This window comes from Theobroma cacao, chromosome 9 (assembly GCF_053813885.1).
Source record: "Theobroma cacao isolate CCN51 chromosome 9, ASM5381388v1, whole genome shotgun sequence".
NCBI lineage: Eukaryota > Viridiplantae > Streptophyta > Magnoliopsida > Malvales > Malvaceae > Theobroma > Theobroma cacao.
In genome coordinates, this window is record NC_142647.1 from 3,886,353 (window position 1) to 3,906,772 (window position 20,420).

At 35.2% G+C, this 20,420-nt stretch overlaps 3 protein-coding genes across 4 annotated transcripts; 1 reads left to right on the forward strand and 2 right to left on the reverse strand.

Moving 5' to 3' along the window:
- Positions 1-2,984: 2,984 nt before the first annotated feature.
- Positions 2,985-6,279, forward strand: LOC18588258 (organic solute transporter ostalpha protein (DUF300)). Its single transcript, XM_007012547.3, has 10 exons — positions 2,985-3,239; positions 3,327-3,521; positions 3,686-3,742; positions 3,923-4,031; positions 4,341-4,525; positions 4,609-4,697; positions 4,930-5,179; positions 5,501-5,734; positions 5,820-6,016; positions 6,139-6,279. Exons 2-9 carry the CDS (start codon positions 3,369-3,371, stop codon positions 6,012-6,014), a joined length of 1,272 nt encoding a protein of 423 aa, XP_007012609.3. The 5' UTR covers positions 2,985-3,239; positions 3,327-3,368; the 3' UTR covers positions 6,015-6,016; positions 6,139-6,279.
- Positions 6,280-6,480: 201 nt separating this feature from the next.
- LOC18588259 (inter-alpha-trypsin inhibitor heavy chain-like protein) lies at positions 6,481-12,537 on the reverse strand. The gene is made up of 13 exons (XM_007012548.3): positions 11,907-12,537; positions 11,215-11,367; positions 10,914-11,126; positions 10,712-10,801; positions 10,408-10,524; positions 10,052-10,321; positions 9,723-9,879; positions 9,465-9,542; positions 8,612-8,712; positions 8,107-8,277; positions 7,545-7,619; positions 7,037-7,144; positions 6,481-6,901 (listed from the first exon to the last, which is right to left on the reverse strand). The coding sequence occupies exons 1-13, from the start codon at positions 12,297-12,299 to the stop codon at positions 6,551-6,553; spliced, it is 2,277 nt and encodes a 758-aa protein (XP_007012610.3). The 5' UTR covers positions 12,300-12,537; the 3' UTR covers positions 6,481-6,550.
- Positions 12,538-13,910: 1,373 nt separating this feature from the next.
- TBL16 (TRICHOME BIREFRINGENCE-LIKE 16) lies at positions 13,911-18,833 on the reverse strand. Of its 2 annotated transcripts, none has more exons than XM_018127596.2 (6): positions 18,693-18,833; positions 17,448-17,608; positions 16,745-16,894; positions 16,091-16,243; positions 15,404-15,599; positions 13,911-15,077 (listed from the first exon to the last, which is right to left on the reverse strand). In XM_018127596.2, the coding sequence occupies exons 1-6, from the start codon at positions 18,701-18,703 to the stop codon at positions 14,249-14,251; spliced, it is 1,500 nt and encodes a 499-aa protein (XP_017983085.2). In that variant the 5' UTR covers positions 18,704-18,833; the 3' UTR covers positions 13,911-14,248. The 2 variants fall into 2 exon arrangements, with proteins under 2 accessions (XP_017983085.2, XP_017983086.2); XM_018127597.2 differs by lacking the exon at positions 18,693-18,833 and adding an exon at positions 18,128-18,576.
- Positions 18,834-20,420: the final 1,587 nt, after the last annotated feature.

The window sequence follows — 20,420 nt, forward strand, 5'->3', positions numbered from 1 at the left end:
AACCAATTTAATTATATATCGTCAATCGAGAGTTTTATCTCATGCAACTTAAACTATCAAAAGATTGAAACTGAAGTCAAACCTGGATGCTGATCTACAATTTACGAGGGTCAAGGAAATCAAGTCTGTCTCTCTTGAAATGTGTTGCTTATGTTAAAGAAGGAACAGATGGGGGGAAAAAAAACTCTAGAGCTGTTCTGGGACAATTTACAAGATCTTATGACAAATTTGCCATGCAAATCCCTGAATTCTGGATCATACGTGATTTAAGAAACAAGAAATCAGCTCGGACCACTATGCCCAAACAATCCTGGGAAACCGTTCACCGGGACAAGGACTAGTTTAGGACAACTCGCTCCCAATCGTCTTAAACTCTTGCCAACCCTTTAAGGTGCTAATCTTTCTGCATGCATTTCTATGTTTTGCATTCTGTTGTTACATGGTACTTAACGCAAATGTAGTAGTCAAATTGTTTTCTAGTATTTTCTATAAATCTTAGTCTCTCCCTTTTAATATAAAAGCAAAATGCTACAGCTGGAATTAATCAGCAGATCAAGCAGAGGCAGGGAGGCATGTGCGAGAATTAAGAAAAGGAAAGGCTTAAATAATGAAAAATCTCTTAACTTTGCACAATAAACGCACTTTTAATTTTTGATTTGTATTTAAATAAATTCTTAATTTTAATAAAAAATTAATAATTATTAGACTCAATAGTATCTAATATTTTTTGTCTACTGGACTTAATTATGTTACCATGTGTTCAATTAACGTAATAGAATTTAAAACTTAAAATTTAACGAACCACATTCATTGTTTCTGTTGTTGTCAATCACTAATCGTTACCTCTACCAACTTAGAATCATAACAAAAATTAAATTAAATTTCTCTTTTCTTTTTTCTTTTAATTATAGTAATTTTTCAAAAATCTCCTCCCTTTTTTTCTTCAAATATAAAAAAAAAAAATTGAAGATTTAAAATATTCTAGATTTAGGTTTCATTTTTTAAATTTGGTGAAAATCAATCAATGAAAATGTAGAGAAAAAAGAGAGGAAAAAAATAAAGTAGATTGATTGCAGTAAAATCCCACGACTACTAAATTTAGGTTTTATTTTTTCAGAAAAAATAAAAAGAAAGAAAGAGAGTTATTTGGGAAAACTAAACCAATTAAAGATATATAGAGAGAGGCATAAGGAACCAAAAAATAGAAATTTTTTTTTTTGGTAGATCCTAAAGAGAGACAATGAGAAGAAAGGTAGAAAGTGGAGTAGGAAGAAGAAAATTGGAAGTCTTAAGCTGTACATATTATCATGTTAAGTTTTACGAATAAAAAATATTAATTAATATTAGGTTTGAATGGTTAATTTTTTATTAGAGTTATTTAATAGTATAATATTTTAAAAAATTATAGAGTTATTTAAGAAAATTTAAATAAATTTTTTTTATTACATTCAATCAAACTCTTATATTTTATTTTGTGTTAAATATATTTTTATAATTAATAATTGATTAATTATCAATAAGTAAAATAACATTTGTCATTTTTATACTCGAGTAATGTTAATATGAAAAGTATAAATATTAATATGATTATATCATTATGTCATATCAATTTGTTATATCGTTATCTACTATAATATATTAACATATTAATGTTACATGACATAAAATAATTTTTTATTTTAATTAATGATAGTTAATTAACCATTATCATAAAAATCTATTTAATTAAAAATAAAAATATAAAGACTTGATTGAACATAATTAAAAAATAAATTTTTTTTAAAAAAATTTAAAATATATATTTTAAATATTACACTAAATTTATTTAGATACAAATCAAAAATAAGAACTCGTTAGTTATAATTAAAAATAAAAGTTTAGTTTATGTAAATTATCATAATTCAAGAATTTTTTTTAATTATTTAAGAAAAAGAAATGATGATTTTAGCTTTGGTCAAGATTAGATATTCATACGTGGGAAAACATCCCAGGCACGTGAAGTTGTCCCTGTTGATCACGTGAGTCCATGCCCAATGTCCATCGCCCATCCGGCATCAGCCCATGCCAAACCAAAGTGAGCGGGCCCTGCCAGATGTCAACACAAGACCTTGGTCACTGCAGTTTCGACCGTACCGACCAACACGTGTCTCTAAGGGTTTGGTCTCTTTTTTTTTTCTTCTACAATACTATTAAGAACAATTGAATAAAATTGCCACCGTTTAATACGGTAGTGAATTATGATTGTAGCCATTTATAGCTGCATTTCAGACGCCATGAACAGCAAAAATTAAAAGCATAAAAATAGTGTTAAATTATTTATATGTAGGATAGTAAGCCTCGATGAAGATCCACATGCCTGATAAATCCCCAACCAAAACCTTGGTGATGCAAAGTGGAAGGCAAGCACGAGGACTCACCTCGAAAGGTTCACAATTGAACCATGCAAAGAAAGAAAAATCCCAATCCAAAAATTTCAACTCAGTTAACGATGTTGGCTATTTGTTTAATCTTCCATGCCATACTTGGAAAGCTTCGTGAGGCTTACCTAAAATGGAAAGTAACCCACATTACCTGAATTGATAACTTAAACCCGAAACATGTGGACATGTGATTGAGAGCTGAGACATATATAAACAAGTCTTCCAATCACATCAAGCTTATATGTGAAAGTACAAGTACCCATATTCGATACGTAACAAGTAGCCAAATTGTGTTACCCCCCCCCCCCCCCCCCTTTTTTTTTATTACTATTTTGGTTTGGTTTTTTCAAAATTTAATTTAGGTCAAGAATGTGGGTATGCTAGCCTGCCTGCTAGGCCTAGGAACACACTTCTCCATGATACTCGTACTGGGGCAAACATAAGCCTTGGTTTCTTGCCCGCTCAGATCCAAACCTCAGGTTTTACATTGCGGCATGAGATGATGATCGTATAATAATCATGAAAAATTACGAGTAATGCCAGCCCATGATCAATCACCCAAAACGAAAAGAAAGAAAGATAGTTGGGGTTAAAAATCAAATTTGGAAAACTTGGAAGTGGTAGATATTCCCGCGCAACGTGTCTTCGGATTAACGACTACCTCGGTGTAAACTGTTACGTGGCAACTTTCGGGGCAAGGATATGTAAGTCCCCACTCGCAACTGACGCGGCCATCCCCGTCCTGCTAGTAATCTACGAAGCAAGGCTGTTCTGTTCAACTTTGAACCAAGATAAACTTGTTCAGCATTGCAGGCAAAGGTTTTTCTCTCTTTCTTTTGTTAGTTTCCCAGGATATGGATATATCTGTTTGATACTTAAGTGGGGATTTATTTATTTGGTTTCAAGATAAGCAAACATATGCAGTAAGGTTTTTAAGATGCTGGGGGAATGGCAGCCAGCGATGTCGTTTTAGCCTACGGAGACACGTATAGAGATCTTCACCATCCAGCAGTTATCATAGCAGGCTCCTTTGCACTTGTAGCAGTGGTTCTCTCTCTTTATCTCATTCTTCAACATCTCAGATCATATACGAATCCTCATGTTAGTTTCGTTTCTCATTTGGAAATCCTCGCTTTTCTTGCTAAAGGGTGTGTGCTAATTTGGAAAAAGAAATTAGGGAATGCAAAATTTTGCTGACCTTTTGTGAAGCTAATTAAATATATGGGGAAATGTTACTTAGTGTCGAATGCTAATTGCTTTCCCAGGAACAAAAATGGATTGTTGCGGTTTTGTTCATGGTTCCTGTCTATGCTGCTGAGTCAGTACGGTTCTATCTCTCTGGAACAACTAATCTATGTTTAATTTGTTTTCTTATTACAAACTCAGAAAGTATACATACTATTCTACTTTCATATCTCATATGTAGCCCATCTCTACTCCTTTCTTTTGATCCTTGCTTACTTTGGTGGGAATTTGAGGTAGCTTTTGTTTGACTTCCACAGATCATATCATTGGGGAACCCAAGACTTTCCCTTGTCTGTGACATTTTGAGAAATTGCTATGAAGCCTTCGCCTTATATTCCTTTGGGAGCTATTTGATTGCTTGTCTAGGTAAAGCAACATTTTTATGACTTGTCTTGACTCCTGAGGACATTTATTATTCGATATACATTGAATTTTTTATGCCATGGTTGCACGCAGTTCTGCAGTAATCAAATGTACTAACTTTAAATGCTTCCATGGAATTGAAAGAAATTTGGGAAAATGTAAGACTACTGCTTCAAGATAATTATTAGCACAGTTCATGTTGACTCAACTATGATACTTGATAGATGTTTCAAGCAAGTTAGAACTCCATTAGCTTATATACTTCATACACGGCGAAACATGCTTCATTCAGCAGAAGAAAATTTGTGCCAGGTGGAGAAAGAAGGGTTGTTGAGCTTCTTGAAAATGAATCTAGAAATCAGCTGGCTAAGCCATTCCTAGACGGAGCAGAAGAAGACCAACAAGTACATCAAAAGTCATTCAGCAACTTCTTCTTCCGTCCACGTGTTATTGGAAAAGACCTGCTCACAATAGAAAAATTTGGTCTTGTGCAATATGTAAGAAAAAACTAATACGATCCCATCATTTGATTTTGGTTGTGATCATTTCCTTGCATTCTGATGTCTGATAGTTAACTCAGATGATTCTGAAGACATTCTGTGCATTCTTAGCACTATTGTTGGAGGTCTTTGGTGTTTATGGTGATGGAGAATTCAAATGGTACTACGGGTATGTATGATGGTTTTTTGTGCAATCTTGTATATGCCTTGGTATAAAGCCTAACGAAGTCTAAGCTCTTAATAGATGCTGTTATGTCCATATTTGAATCTTCTCATATTTAGAATGCTGTGTTTATGAAAAAGTACTTCTATTTTGTTTAACCCGTTAAATGAGAATTTAAAGTTTTTACTGCTTCTGCCCCTTTTTTCTAATGATAGTTGCTAATCCTGCTCTCTTGCAGGTATCCATACATAACAGTAGTTATAAACTTCAGCCAAATGTGGGCACTTTTTTGCCTTGTGCAGTTCTACAATGTAACTCATGAAAGGCTTGAACATATAAAGCCACTTGCAAAGTTTATCAGCTTCAAGGCCATTGTCTTTGCCACTTGGTGGCAAGGGGTAGGCATTGCTCTGCTTTGTGCATTTGGAGTTCTGCCTAAAGAAGGGAAACTGCAGACTGCATTGCAGGACTTTCTGATTTGTATTGAAGTAAGTTGCTTGTTTGTGATCAACATCTCTGTTTGGACTTTGGACACCTTCAGACAAGACTGGGCATGAAATCTAATTTGTTGATCAATGGATGAAGTCTTTTTGGCATTTTTCGTGCAGTGAATGCTCAAAATGCAAATCTTTTTAGCCTACTACTACTTTTCCAAAGCCTTTTTTTTTTTTTTTCAACTAGTGGTTTGTTTTCTAAGGATGAAGATATTATGAATTTTTTTTACCAATCATAGCCTGAAAAGCATTATGATGATAGGCTGTAAGTTCCATAGCCATGAGCATAAAGGTTTTCTGTATGTGGTTTGGCAGATGGCCATTGCAGCTGTTGCTCATATATTTGTCTTCTCTGCGGAATCATATCATTTTCTCCCTGTTTCTGAATACGGAAAGGTCACCACTGAAACAACCAAAGAAACACTGACGGTAGAGGAAGGCAATGAGGAGAAACCAGCTGTGCTAGAAAAAACAGAAACACAGGTTAAGGCTCCTGGAACAAGAATCACGGAGAGTGTTCAAGACATAGTTCTTGAAGGTGGTCAACGGGTAAGTCATGTCCCACTAGTACACTGCATTTCACATTAACATTTTAGTACTTCAAACATCCATGGAAATGGTATTGGATAAACAGGTTGTGGAGGATGTTGTATTAACTATAAATCAAGCAGTAGGACCAATGGAGAAAGGAGTGACAAAAATCCAGGAGACCTTCCACCTCAAGAAAACAGATTCAGATGACGATCATGAAGAGTCAGAGTTGGAAGTGGAGAAACATGTTGAGCAGCATCTCTCAGAAAATGATAGTCACCCAGAGCTCCAGGTCTAAAGGTTGCTAGTTAATAGTAGTGATGAAAATAGCATTTGAAGTAATCCAAATCTTTATCATGTTTCCAGTCAATGACTTTATTGCTGTTTGGTTTGTGATTGTGCATGATACTTGCATCATCTAGGTGCATTGTGCTGGGCATTGTTGGAAGTGGCTGGAAGTTGTACGTTTTCTGGGCGAAGTGCAGCTCTTCATAGTATGGAATGAAGAATGTACCTCTTCTGGAAGATCAATAACAGAGGAATATCACCGCCGTTCTTCTTTTTCTATTTGACATGTCGTGATGTTGGCATGTACCAAGTAGTTAAGAACAAATTTCCGGATCTTTATGTATGAGATTAAAATCTTGGGATGCCATAACGCAGTTTGATAGGTTAACAATTGCAAAGGCTGTAGCTGTGTATGTTGGGCAGTTCAAAGTTCAAACTAGCTTGAGCAAACAAGCAAATTCAACTGAGAACGAATGTAAATAATATATCAATTTTATACACTAAAAACAATAATATACACCAACCGGATCAAATTCTGGAATGCGTTTATCGACCATCTTGTCCAGGACAGCATAATTGTAAGCAACAATCAAGGCAGCCAAAGCATGCCAGAGCAGTGCATAGCTGTGTTAATACAGTGGCACATTGATTATTCATCTTTGAACAACACTGGATGCAGAGCATGCAACAGCATTGATTACATATCTGACCACAGCAATTTGAAGTTGCCTTCACAAGAATTTCGGCAACTTCAGGCAATTTTGGTTCTTGAGATCCTGGACGGATGTTTTCGGCAGTTGCAATCAGGTCACCAAAGCCAACTGTGAGGCTTTGAAGCAACATCTTTTTGGGCGCTCCGGAGTCCCCAATTTCGTGTGGATCACCTTTATACGGAACCTGTATTCAGAGAAGCCAACTTTAGGCTGCCTCAGCAATGTTTCAAGCGAAAAGATCCTAAGTGCATTCTTAAACAAAAAACAGTATGACTTAGTTGGACCTAGTGGCATTATTAAAGTAAACAATATAGCATACCTTCAGAGAACCAGAAGATTCTGAGGCTTGGTATATTTTATTTTTCTCAAGCAGGACCATACGGGTATACTCAGAGATATTGCAAGTCTGTATGCTCAATTTTGCAACCTGCCAATAACAAATCAATAGCATCAACAATGGTTTTTACCACTAGGAAATGTGGTGAGGTCAGGACAAGCGAAAAAGATCCAACACATTCCATATCAAGCAGTCCAGCTAACGTGGCCACTGAGCAATTTGGAAAAGATAGGTCCATCATAGCTATTCCATATCCCCACAGCAAGGATATGGTAATTACCATTATTCCCATTTCATAAATACAAAGTGGAAGTAAGGAGTAGTGGACCAGGGAAATCTATACCCACTTGAATGCGTGGGCAAAGCCCATTCTGCTACACCTGTGCCGGCTTAATTATTGCAAACATTCAAGTATAAGATGTAGTAGTATGGAACCTTGCTGTCCCACTTATTTTTGGAAAAAAGAACGTCAGAATACAATGAAACAAACCTTTTCCTCAAGCTGTTTATTTTCTGAAAGCCATGCCTGAGCTGTGAGTAAATCAATCTGCTGCCTTGCTAACACCTATTAGAGAAAAGGGAAACTATAAAATACTCCAGGTGTAAATCATTGGGGTATACAGGTAAACATTTAGATGTTAAGAGCAATGAAGCAAAATAAAAGCTAAAGAGAAGAATCCCAGGAGGAGATACACCATCTATGAAAAATGCTATTAGAATAAAAAGTGCAACCAGTAATTATAAACAACTGGGTGAAACAAGATATAGCATTAGCACAATATTCCAAATACAAAAATCTTAACCCACAAAAGAATTCTAAAGTTACATAGACATCTAAGTTCAAATACAACAGGTAAACTTTTTTGTTGATTAGAATATCCCAAAAGCATTGTGAAACCACCAGATACACCAAACGCCCCTCTCACCCCCCCCCCCCCCCCCCCCCCCCCTCCTCCCCTTTCCCCAGGAAGGAAAAAAATAAAGAGAGTACAGCCTAACTGGATTGTAAAATTAAAAATTGGGAAAAAATTATTGAATAGTAGATGCCTTACTCTGTCAAGAAGTATATCCTTGGCCCTTTCTATCTTCAAGTCTGTAACATTGCTACTCAGATCTCCTAAGACACCTTTAGCTTTAAGAGTGTCAGGAAAACTACCTTGGTACCTCCCGCATATTGTCAACGGGCTTTCAGATGAAAGGTCAGGAATAAATGAAGAGTACACCTATCAGGGACATTGTAGAAGAAACTCAAGTCAAGTCAGTATTCAAAGACTGGAACAGGATGATCACTATCCAGGTGGAAAAAACATGAATGAAAGAAAACAACAGACAAGATAAGCACTGTAAGATGTTTGTTGTGATATTCAGGCAACTTCAACTGATGCTATATGTCACTATATATGATGATATCATATAACGAGGTCCCTTAAAATCACAAGAATAGATAGACAAATAGAAATAACTAAACAATTCGGAAATAAAACATAGAAAGGTAGGAGAGATAAGGAAAATAAGATATCATAGATGAACCTGGTACAGGAGTTCAGACAAACATACCTCTATTTGTTCGTGATCATCAAATGCATCAAAGGTTATATTTGCAAGAATGGTAGATAAACCTCTGCTAAATAATTTTTGCATCTGAACCTCAATTGAATCTGACAAGAAACAGAAAGAAAAAAAAGAGTAAGAATAATGGATATTAGGACCACAAACTTTCACATATCCTAACAGAAAAAGAATAGCTTTTACTTTTTTTCATAGATTACTTGATGAGCTTAGGTTTCAGAACTCAAGGTAGAATTTGGGAAATAGAAATAGGTTAAAGGACTTGTAAGGAGGCTGTCTAAGCAAGGAGAACCCGAAGAAGGCTCCTATTGTTTCTAAGAAAACCTGGATAAGAAAACACTCATAACCTTACAAAGAGCCTAAAGATTTGAGGAAAGGAACTACATGAAACTATATTAACTCAACTTAAGAGCACGAGAAAGATAAACTAAGTCACTGACCACCAAATTATGCTTTAAAGCAACATCATTAAACCATTCACAGCATATTTGCACAAAACTAAAACTTGACTTAGCCCAACACACAACCATTCAAGTTCCCATATTAACCATAGATCTAGTACAAATTCCAAATTCTAGCTTAGTTCCTACACCTTTCATAAACTTTCCCTTGATGCTGTGGGAAAAAGAACCAAAACAATGACATGCTGCTATTGTAGGCAAAAATGCTTAAAAAGATGGCTCTAAAGAAAGGCCCACAACCCCCCCCCCCCCTTCTTTAAAAGTAAAGAAAGCAAAATCAAAAGAATTCTATTAAAGGGTAGCAATCCATATTTAATGCACCAAAAATTTCCTCATATAACACAATTCTTTGGCTTGAGGTTCAAACATAACATACAGACCTAAATCAAAAGCAGCATCATATTGCCCCCGTCCAATCATAGCAAGCATGCGCAGGAAATAATGATTACAGAAAGAACCTGCAACATTTCCACACAACAAGTTAACTAGCCATCACTATTTACATAATCCTGAGTTCATGACTAGCCAGGTTTAGCATCCCTCACCAATGATAAGAAATAAATTCAATGGTATTAAAAGCAATCGAACAATATGCTAATAACTGAAAATAAATGGGGCTTAAACACCTAGAATTGTACCTATGCCAAAAGTATGTATACGTGGACATAATGATCCTCCATTTGTTAGACGCTTTTTTATCCAGTCACAAATGTTCCTCTCATCTTCAACAGCCCCATCAGTAACAAGAAAAATCATAGGAATTGAACCATGTGTGTTTGACAGCATCTCAGTTGCCTGACAGAAATAAGCAAAAGTTAATAACGTGCAATAGATCATGAGAAAAGAATACTATCTCAAATCATCTTGTCATGACAAAGTGAAAGCTTGCTGCTAGCCTTATTATATTTGTTAAATCAATACAGAAAACATGAGAAGTTTAACCAAAACAAAGGAAATGAGTACACACCTTTTCTAGTGGAATAAAAATATTTGTACCGCCTCCCTCACTATGTTTCGTGCTAATCCATTCACTGGCCCTTTCAATTGCTTCCTCGGAAGCCAACTCCATGGATGTTGAAAATAGAAAAGTCTCACTACTAAAAGCTATAATGTTAAACGAATCTTCAGGATTAAGCTTAGAAAGTGCTGCAGATATTGCATTCTTGGTACTCTCAAGTGGCCTCCCTTCCATGCTGTCACTTATATCAACAACAAATATGATCTCCTTTTTGAACACCTATCAAATTCAATAAGATGAGTATACATACCAAACAAAGAACCAAATTAGAAGAACTTTACAGGTTGAATAAATGCCAGACTAACCTTCCTACTCTGCTGACTCCCAGGAAAAAGATATACACAGAACATATCCCTTTGATCATAATCATATAAAGATGGTGACTGCAAAAGGACCCCTCCAAATATGTTACTGGCAGAAACCTATAAAAAAGTGTAGACAAGATGCAATTATAAGTATCCTGATCATAACAAATTGAGGTATTCCACATAAAAATATCAATTAATCTCTAGTTCAATTAAAACTTTAGTAATATTCATGTTGTATAAACTGTAATTTTATAGTTCTAAAGAAAAGATAGCGTGACAGTAAGATAAGTCTGATTCTTACACTATATGAGAAACTGAAGTCAGTATTGGACCATGTCAGAACTTCTACTTCATATAAGAAACCGAACTTCCCTGCACTGCGTCTTATTTCCTGCAAAATTTGAGGTGAAAAGAACAGTAAGTAGGATAAGACAAGGAACTAAGTAATTTCATTCATTAAGTCAAACAAAACAAGCATAATGGTCCTTAATCAAGATATGCACCTTCAAAGGATGACTAGTTGCCTTGCTCAAAATTCCAGTTGCAATAACAGAGTTCACATTCAACTGTATCTTTTCTTTTTTTGAGATTTTCTTTATAGCAGGAGTAACATATTCAGGAAAAGTAAAGGGCACAGTCAAGGAGAACTGGCCATCATTATATGACAATTTCTGAGACCAACGAAGCTTAATTGAAATATTAGTACCCCCATCGATCTGGAAAAATAAAACAAAAACATTCATTAGATACAATTGACTTAAGTATATCCAGTTAAATCATTATAACTTTAAGACATCGGTTTACCTGTGGTATTGTTAAAGTAAATATGTGAGGCTTCAAAAACCATCCATCTTCTGGAAGCGCTATTTTTTCAATACCCTTACTGTCTTCCACTCCAATCAGTTCAGTAGAATATGATTTTGTAGGAAGGTCAACCTCAACACCTAGAATTGAACCCTGTTAGCCAAATAATATATTATTGCTTGAGACCATTAATAATCACAATTCCAACAAATCAAACACATAATCAAGCTAACCAAACACTCGTTACTTTTCTCTTTTCAAAAGAGCACATCCCTTTTTAATGCCATCAAGACTTGAGATGATTAAAAAGACAACAAAATCATTTTTTCTTCAAAATGTCAACAAAAAGAACCCATTTTAGAGTTTTCTTAAGTTATTCTTGTCCCCCTTATAATTCTTAGTTAAAGTTTTCAGCTTCATTGATGCAGTTTGATCGGAACTAATCTAATATTCTTTGTTTCGGTACAAGTCAAATAAAAACAAAAATTATATCACATGATTTTTCAGTTCTCAAATGATTAAAAGAAAAAAAAACAAAAATTTTAGAATCAAATAGTAAATAAAACTTCTTGAGCTGAAGAGTGGAGAATTTTAAACTAAGATAAAGACTTCAAAAATAGTAAAAAATTCTTTACAAAAATAAGCTTTTTTCCAATTTTTTTTTATATATGAGTAAAATTTTGAGAACTAACCTGCGGGCCCGTAGGAACAGCAATGCGACAATCACAGGAACGGCTACCCATAACGCAATGGACTCTCCACGATCCGGAAACTTGAATAAAAGCGGTATCGGCGTAACAATCGACGTCGAGGTCCACCCCGTTCATCTGGAGAGGAATCAAAGCGGGTGGATCGCACCTGCCATGCACGTGAGGCTGGTAACTCGGAATATCCGGGTTGTCGACAATCCTCGGGTCGGATATAACCGCATAAACCATCGGCGCCGATGGCAAGTACCTATACGGTGACCTCTCCATAGGCGGTGGTGGCTTCGGCGGCCCCACCGCTCCCCTGTCTTTCCCTAAGTATATCCGTTTCGCTAGCTTTAGCCCGTCCTCCACCGCCTGAGCAAAATCCTCCGCCATTTGAAAAGTAAAAAACCGATAAAAAAAAGAGTCACTTTTTTAGTTCTTTTTTCTTCTTTTTGTAAGACAAGAAACAGATTATTTAGAGAATCAGACAAGGAGCAATTTTGGAGGGATGGGATTACTTCCGTGATCGGATTCTTGCAATTGGCGTCAGCACCTGCTTTTCGTTTCGGTCAATTAATCTCGGGTTTTTTAATTAAAAATTACTTTTTTATTTTTGTGATAGAGAGAGGGACGCGTATGTTTTTTTTTTAATAGTATAATGCATGCTGTATATGTTTCGTTGCGTTAGGGTCGAAGAAGATGGGAGATTGCCCGATGGGTACGTGGTGGCACGTGATTGAATAACATGAAAGATTGCCGACGTGGAGGAATGATCGCCTGGTTCGTAGGCAATGGTGGGTTCGTTCCTTCAGTTAATGGACGTCTACCAGCAAGTGGGAAAGGAGATTTACGATGCTCCCGCGAAGCACAGAATAGTAAATCTCCAACGGTCAGTTGACCAACGGCTCTCTGGATCGGTTTACTGGCTATGTGAAGATGGGACCCAGGCGCTGCCGGCTCTTCCACGTGGCATTTGACAGTTAATTTTTGGAAAAGTCAGCAGATTTCGCTGACTTGAATGCAGTTAAAAACCTGGAAAAGGCAACTACAGTATAAGATAAATCCAAGCAAGGAAGAAAGAAATGTAATAAAAGCAATAAGAAAGCAGTTACCATGGATTTGGCATATTGGAATTCGGATATGTCCCAATCGTCAGTTAATAGATTACCCCTGATGATGTGACGATTGGCTTGAAGGCGAATCCAACTTCATCCACAACTTTTTTGCAATGGAAATGGAACCAAAAGCCATGATATTATTTGGACTTTTGCCTGAGTAATGATAAAGGTTTGTTTTCGGTCCGTCAAAGTACTCCAAATATGGAGTTAAAACTCAAGAAGATATGGGGTTATTTTCCTAACGGGAATTCTCATTTTTGGGTTCACATTGGAAATGGGGTGACCAGAGTATGTACATCAACAAACAAACAAAAAAAAAGATTAAGCTAACTTTAATGAGGGCAGGTTGTCGGTTTGTCCTTTCTCTTTTATTCTTACGAAGTCTCATCCAAATCTCATAATACTAGCAGAAAAGCGACTTTCACTTTCCTATGGGGTCCATGCGGAACCCATAGCTGCGTGGGAGTAACTAGATTAATTAATGATGAAGAGTTGGAAAGCCCATAGCTGTCTGGATGCCGCTGACATTGTTAGCGTCACGGGCAGTGGTCCAAACACGAAGCTGCCATTGAGAGTACAGGAGTAAGCAAGAAGCATATGTGCACGAAGAAAAGAACAATTAATCTCGACAAATTTTGGTGGTGACACGATCAAACAAACGCACTTCGGAAAATATAGGAAAAGAATGTATACCGTTTTATGAGGATTTGGTTGTACATTGCAAAGCGAATAAAATCTGTAATTTCATATATTCTTCCTGTTCACTCACCGCTTCTCCAATTCTTAACGCTACATTGTTCCCTGTATTACAAACTTTTCTTTTCTTTCTTTTTTCTTTTTCCTGCTGTTTTCCCTCCATTGTAAGCATTTTTTTTTCATAGGAGGCTGCAGAGATGGCCAGATTCAGGCCAACTTTTATTCCGGGTGCTTCCTCCAGCAATGTTCAGAGAGTGTAAGATCAAAATGTATGAAAAAACTATGGCCAACTAAGCTACAAAAAAGTCTAGAGACTAAATCTACAAATACAGTAACCACAAAAATATATGTGGCTCCATAACACAAGAATGAGCCCATGATTGACATAGTTGCGACATGGAATTCTTCTCCAAGATCATGATCAAGGCTGCCATCAAAAGTATACTCAACCAATGCTAGGCAGAGGCGCCACTTTTGCGTCTCAGAGCATGCTGCAAGAATTCTTCATTCAGCAACAACAACGTGTGACTAAATTTGTGCAAAGAGGATTTCGTTCCATGTGTCAGGAACACCAGGCAAACACCAATGCAAGCAGTCCTGGACTCCTGGAGAGGCTGTGATACTGAACCGGGATATGTGACCCTCATCTCTCACCTGAGACAAAGCTGTTACGTCTAGAAGCTCAACCCCTGTCCCCCTCACAGCGCTGGCAGCACTATAATCACTAGACTCTTCTTGTAATACTTCTTTACCTATGGACATAGGAGAAGTATTGTCACAGCTACCTCCTGTGTTCCAGTCCCCATTTACAAAGTGCCTAGGGGAGATGCTCCGATAGAAGGCTTTCAGATGAGGATGCTTTGGGAGCTGTGAGTTTATCCATTTAATAGTGCTGTGGATTGTGAAGTTCTTGGCACCTCCCATATCTGCTATCTTCCTGTTGTTGTTGGGAACACCCCCAACATACATGACCCATCTGTTGGCCTTAAGCTTCCCTCTATTCCAGTGGTGCCCGGTGTTTAGAACCAAGACATCAATTTTGTGGAGAAATTGGCGCAAAAATGCTGGAGGTCGATCAAGATGCATTGCATATTCAGTGTGTGGGTCTCTGACATTAAGAGGCTCCAAATCACAGAGGCTTGCAGACCAATAGTAAAGGACAGTAGTATTGGTGCTGGGAAATCGATACGCCCAACCATTAGGACGCTTACCACCAGGTGGTATGACAAGGCCATACTCTTTGCCCACATCTTGGACATTTGGGCTATCCTTACCAGCTGTGATCATGCACATTAGAGACTGGAACTGCTGCCTACCCAGTGAATCTCCAACAAAAGCTAGAGTTTTGTCTTGCATCCTGGAAATGCATCAGAAGAATATGTAAATGGTCCCACAAATATTGATCATATTTGAACAAGTAAAAATAAGAAGACCACTCATATAAACTCTGACCAAAAAGAAAAACACAACTTCTGCAAGGAAAAGAGAGTGCATATTTATTGAGGAGAAAGTCAAATGCCAAATCTATGAAAACCCAAGCCTTAGAACTTAAGAACAGTCAAAATGTCAGTTCTTCTGATTAAGGTGAAGTTGGAAGGACCAAGTGAAGAGCTATAATCATTTTCAAACAATATATGGGCTGACCAATTATTTAAAAAATATTCAAGGACAAGATATTAATACCGTTTAAAGAACTTTGACCCTTCAAATTCTTCCATTTCACAATCTTTTGGCTGCCATCTTAGCTTCTCAAAGGCAAAATCTTGACGCTGCATCAACCGGCAAGCCCACATTGGTGCTAGCCACTGTTTACAACCAAACCCAGAATATAAAGGCCGTCTATCATCTATAACCCATTTTCCTTTTGCATAATTACAGGCTGGAGAAGCATCAGATGAAATGAAAATCAATACTCATTAATATTATCACAAACGGAACTTACAGATCCAAAATCTACAGGTGTGAGAAAGAGAGAGCATTAACATCATAACCACACTTAGCTTGCACAACACCCACTACATCACTAGGAAAATGACTAAATAATGAAGTGCACAATAGAAATTGTTACAAGGAATAGATGATATTACATCCATGTAATAGCATGCAAAACAAATGTGTGAGGTTTGGAAGAGGTAGCAAAAGCAAAATAGCTGAGATTTCCAACATTTGCTTTAAAAACCTTGATCAACATAGATTGGTCAGACAAGGTCATATCAGTCACATTGACGAATGCATTTTCTCCCCAAGCATAATATATATAACAACAAAATACTATCAGCAGAATTTCTGCTCTGAAATTTCCATAAGTGAACTCCTACAGAAATTTGAATGTGCAAAAGATGAATAATTCTTATCATGCATAGATTCTACCTTGATTCTCCACTTTCTTGTCTTCTTGTTCTGAAGCTTTTTCTCCTAAAATTACATTGTTTGTTTCTTCTATCTGTGTTGAACTTGATCCACTTTTAACAACACCAGTTTTCTCTCTTTTTGGACTGTATTTGTGTTTTTCTGTTTCTTCTTCTGTGCCACCATAACAAATTACAAAGGTCAATTCCCAAAATACCATGACCTCTAAGAGTAAAATGAAGAAATAGGCTGCAGCAAGATCCTAATAATATTCATGGTAAAACAAGTGTACTTGAGAGACAAAACCATTCAGCATAGTAACAACATTAGAACTCAAGAAAACAGAATAGAAAATCTTGCTCTAATAATCACTGATGACTTCACAATCAGACAGATAGGAAGCAGGGAAACAAGGGATCTCCCATGCCAATGAAAATGCTTCATCTAACCAGCCAAATGCTCATAAAAATCAGAGAGATCTATGAAAGAGAAAGAGTATTGAGATTGGAAGCTGGATACGTCAGCTTGAGGCCAAAATATTAAACCATGAGGCAATGAAAGTATAGGTAATGCTCACAAAAACAGGATTTACCATTAAAGTATTCTAAAACATTAGCCACTGCAATATTCACAAATTTGATCTCTATTCTTGAGACAGACAGAAAAGTAGCTTGCCTTTCTTCTGAATAGGAAATGTTTCAAATTCTGAAGAACTTTCGGCGGTATCAGTAGAAGGCATTTTATCCACATGATGTTCCTCTTCGTTATTTATGACTTCCCTCTGTATCGATGTGGAAATATCTTCTCTCACATGGCTTTTGTGTTCTGCACCAGATATTATGAGAGGAAGGAAAGCTCTCGTGAGCATGTAAGTAGCAGTACTCTTATCCAGACATGCTATCTACATTTCTAAATTCAAATGCTTGTCAAATATCTCTATTTTCTAGAAGGTTTAAAAAGCCATGTCCAGAATAAAAAACAAATATCATTATTACTTGGCAATTGGCATTAACAGCAGTAACAGATGCTGATAATTATATTGTCTTCCAGTATGCCAAACAATGTTGTAATCCTATGCAGAAAGTTACTAGGCCAGACAATGCACTTTTGATAACCCCAACTAACTGACTCCTTTGACATTAAAATGTACATGTATAGCATTAACCAGGAATATTAACAGAATGCAGAAGATAAAAGTAGCATGGGAAAGGAAAACATGACATATGAATATAACTTCATATTAGGCCTAGTTGTGTAAGCCTATGAACCAAGGCACAGCCAAAATATGAATAGAAGAAAAATGCTTTAGTTACCACAATAAACAGAGTGAAAAACTGATATATAGCACAGTGAAGAAATAAGATAGCTTCACGCAAACCTGGAGAGAGCTGCAATAACTGATTTTTAGATGGTAGTGAGGAAGTAAGTACTGGACTTCTGTCCCATGTCCAAACAAGAATGGTTGCACAGACAAGAACAATGAGAATGAGAGACAGTTCTTTACCCCTCCATCTTAATCTGTAGGGGCCTCCTTTCATCCTACATAAACATGAAAAGTAAGGTTGTCAAAATTTCACTAAAGGCAGAAAACAATTAGCACAGGGAGAGAGAGCAGAGAGGCTCAAAACTCAAGGAAATTAAAAGAAACAAAATTTCAGGTCGATTTGCAGCTCTCTCTTTGAGCAAATTAAAAATATAGCTACCAAGAATGAAGGTTGAAAGAAAAAAATGCAGTTCCTGCATCCAAAACAACTAACCATGACGCAATTATTAGAAAAGCTATTTCAGAAACTCTTTGCTTACTTTATGCTGATTTACTTAACAAAAGTTATATGCCAGAGATCCTATTTCTGCAAATTTATGCAGCCATCTATTACAACTGCTAAATCCGCGGAGTGAGCATGAAATTCACAAAAGGATAAGCTTAATCAAGTTATGAACATAAATGTTTGACTTCAGAGCACCCGAAACATGCTAAACCCATTGTTAGGGGATAGAAGACTCCCTTATCTAAGCCATTCAATGACAAACATTCGAAAACCATACGATCAAACTTACACACAACAGAGATTCCCACGCCATCTGCATAGAAATTCCAAATAGCTAAGCCAAACAAGCTTGATTCCATGGCATGCTTGGAAGCCAACAGATCCTATTCTAACTCACAACCGACATTACTAAACAGGAGCAGCACAGTTCTAAACATAATGTTAAATTTTACGCTAGAATCAAATTTCAACAATTAAATTATCATAACCAAAATTAACCACGGATTTCCTTATTTTCTAATCGTAATGCTAAGTTTTAAAATCAATTTTCCTCGTGAACTCAAAGCGAAATTAACAATCTTCGCGCACATCAGATCAAATGAATGACAATGAAAGAACATTTAAAGGCAACAATATAATTGAAAACGAAAACAGGCAACGTCATTGAAGTCACAGTCAGCTAAACAAAAACACGAGAAAACGAAATTAAACATGAACAAAATTGCAATCTACGATTGAGTATGAACGATTCTGATCCAAACGCAGAAAAAAATCCAACGGTTCTGATCTATAGTTAAATTTGAAAATGTTTATGGAAAATTGAATTGAAAAGCTTTGATTAGAGAGAGAAGTACCTGAAGCGCATGAATATCTGAAAGAAACGAATGTTTTTAGTTTTTCTTTTTATTATTTTTATTGTGATGAAAGAAGAAGAACCACAAAGAAATTGAAAAATAAAATAAAAAGGTGAGTGGGGGAGTAAAATAAGTAAATAAAAAAAATAAAAAAGTAGAGGGAAAAAAGGTGGTTTGTGGGACATGGGACGTGTCGGCATTAAGGTTGTGATTGATATTTAACTGGAGTGTGATTATTGTTGAGGATACGATTACCAGAAATTGTCAAAGAAGATAATTTTATAGTATTTAGTAGAATGTAAAAAAATAATAATTGTACAGAAAGTAATTATATTGTAATGTTTGATTTAAAAATATTTTATTAAGAATATAAAATAAATTGATAAAATTATTTTTATTTATGAAAATATAAAATTAAATAATTTACATTCTTTTTTAATGTAAATATTTTATTTTTTTAATTTATTTTTAAAAATTTATAAATAATAGCATAATAAAAATAATATAATATTTGAATATTAATTATTTAAATATTGAAAGATATATCATTATTAAATATTTATTTTTAATAAATTAGTTAAATTTTAAAAAATAATTAAATTATTTTAAATTATTTTATAAACATATTAATTAATTAATTAAGTTGTCACACAATTCACCGCTTTCTTTCTTTCTTTTTTTTCTTTCATTTTTTTCTCTTATTTCTTCCAGTGGGCTCTTCTTCTTTTTATTTTCATTTTTGTCTCCATCCTTGCTGCTTTATGGTGATAAGCTCTTCGTCTCATTGTAAAGTAATTACATCTAATTAAATTACAGGGAATCATAACAAACACAGCCTATATGGCATTGACCAATGTAAGACATGGAGACCATACGGAGAAGGGAGCTTTGCGAATATTGTGGAAATTTAAATTATTAAGTATTTTTTTGGATAATTTGTTTTTTCCATATTTAGTGTAAAAAAAATTGTGAGGTCAGGGGGAAAAGTAACGAAATTGTATGAGCAAGTTGACAATAAAAATTAGTACTAAATCCTTTTCCAATGATGAAGCTAATTGTAGGATTAGTTACAATAAAACAATGTTGATTTCGCAATTTATAATGTAATCATTTTCTTTTTAAAGAATGATGTAATCAAGTATCTATAAAAGTGTAGAAAACATCAATGACATTGGCCTTCTCAAATTCTCAATAACCAATAATTCTTTAAAAGATTAAAGAAGTATTTAAAAAAAATTATATTTAAAAGCACCTAAGACTTTTAATCATTTAAGTTATTAAAATAATATTTAAAATTTAAAAAAGTATTCAAAGTTTCAATAATTTGTATATAATACTTCATTAATTTGAATTGTGAAAATCACATAAAATTATTAATATATTTAAAATAGATATAATATTTAAAAAATCATTAAACTATTTGATTTTTAAAAAATATGTTTTATTACATTCAATAAAGTCTTTATTCTTTTATTTTAAACTTAATAAACTCTTATCTATAATAGTTGAGAGTAACAATGTTAATCAAAACGGGGTATTTATCATTTGATGTACATGACACTTGACATATCAAGATGAATGATAAACTAATATGTAGATGTGGTATGATGGCATTATTACTTAGTATTTTCACTTTTTATATTAATGATATGATAGTATCACGTTGATATAAAATAACAATTGACATTTTAATTAATGACGATTAGTTAACTATTAGTCAAAATAAAA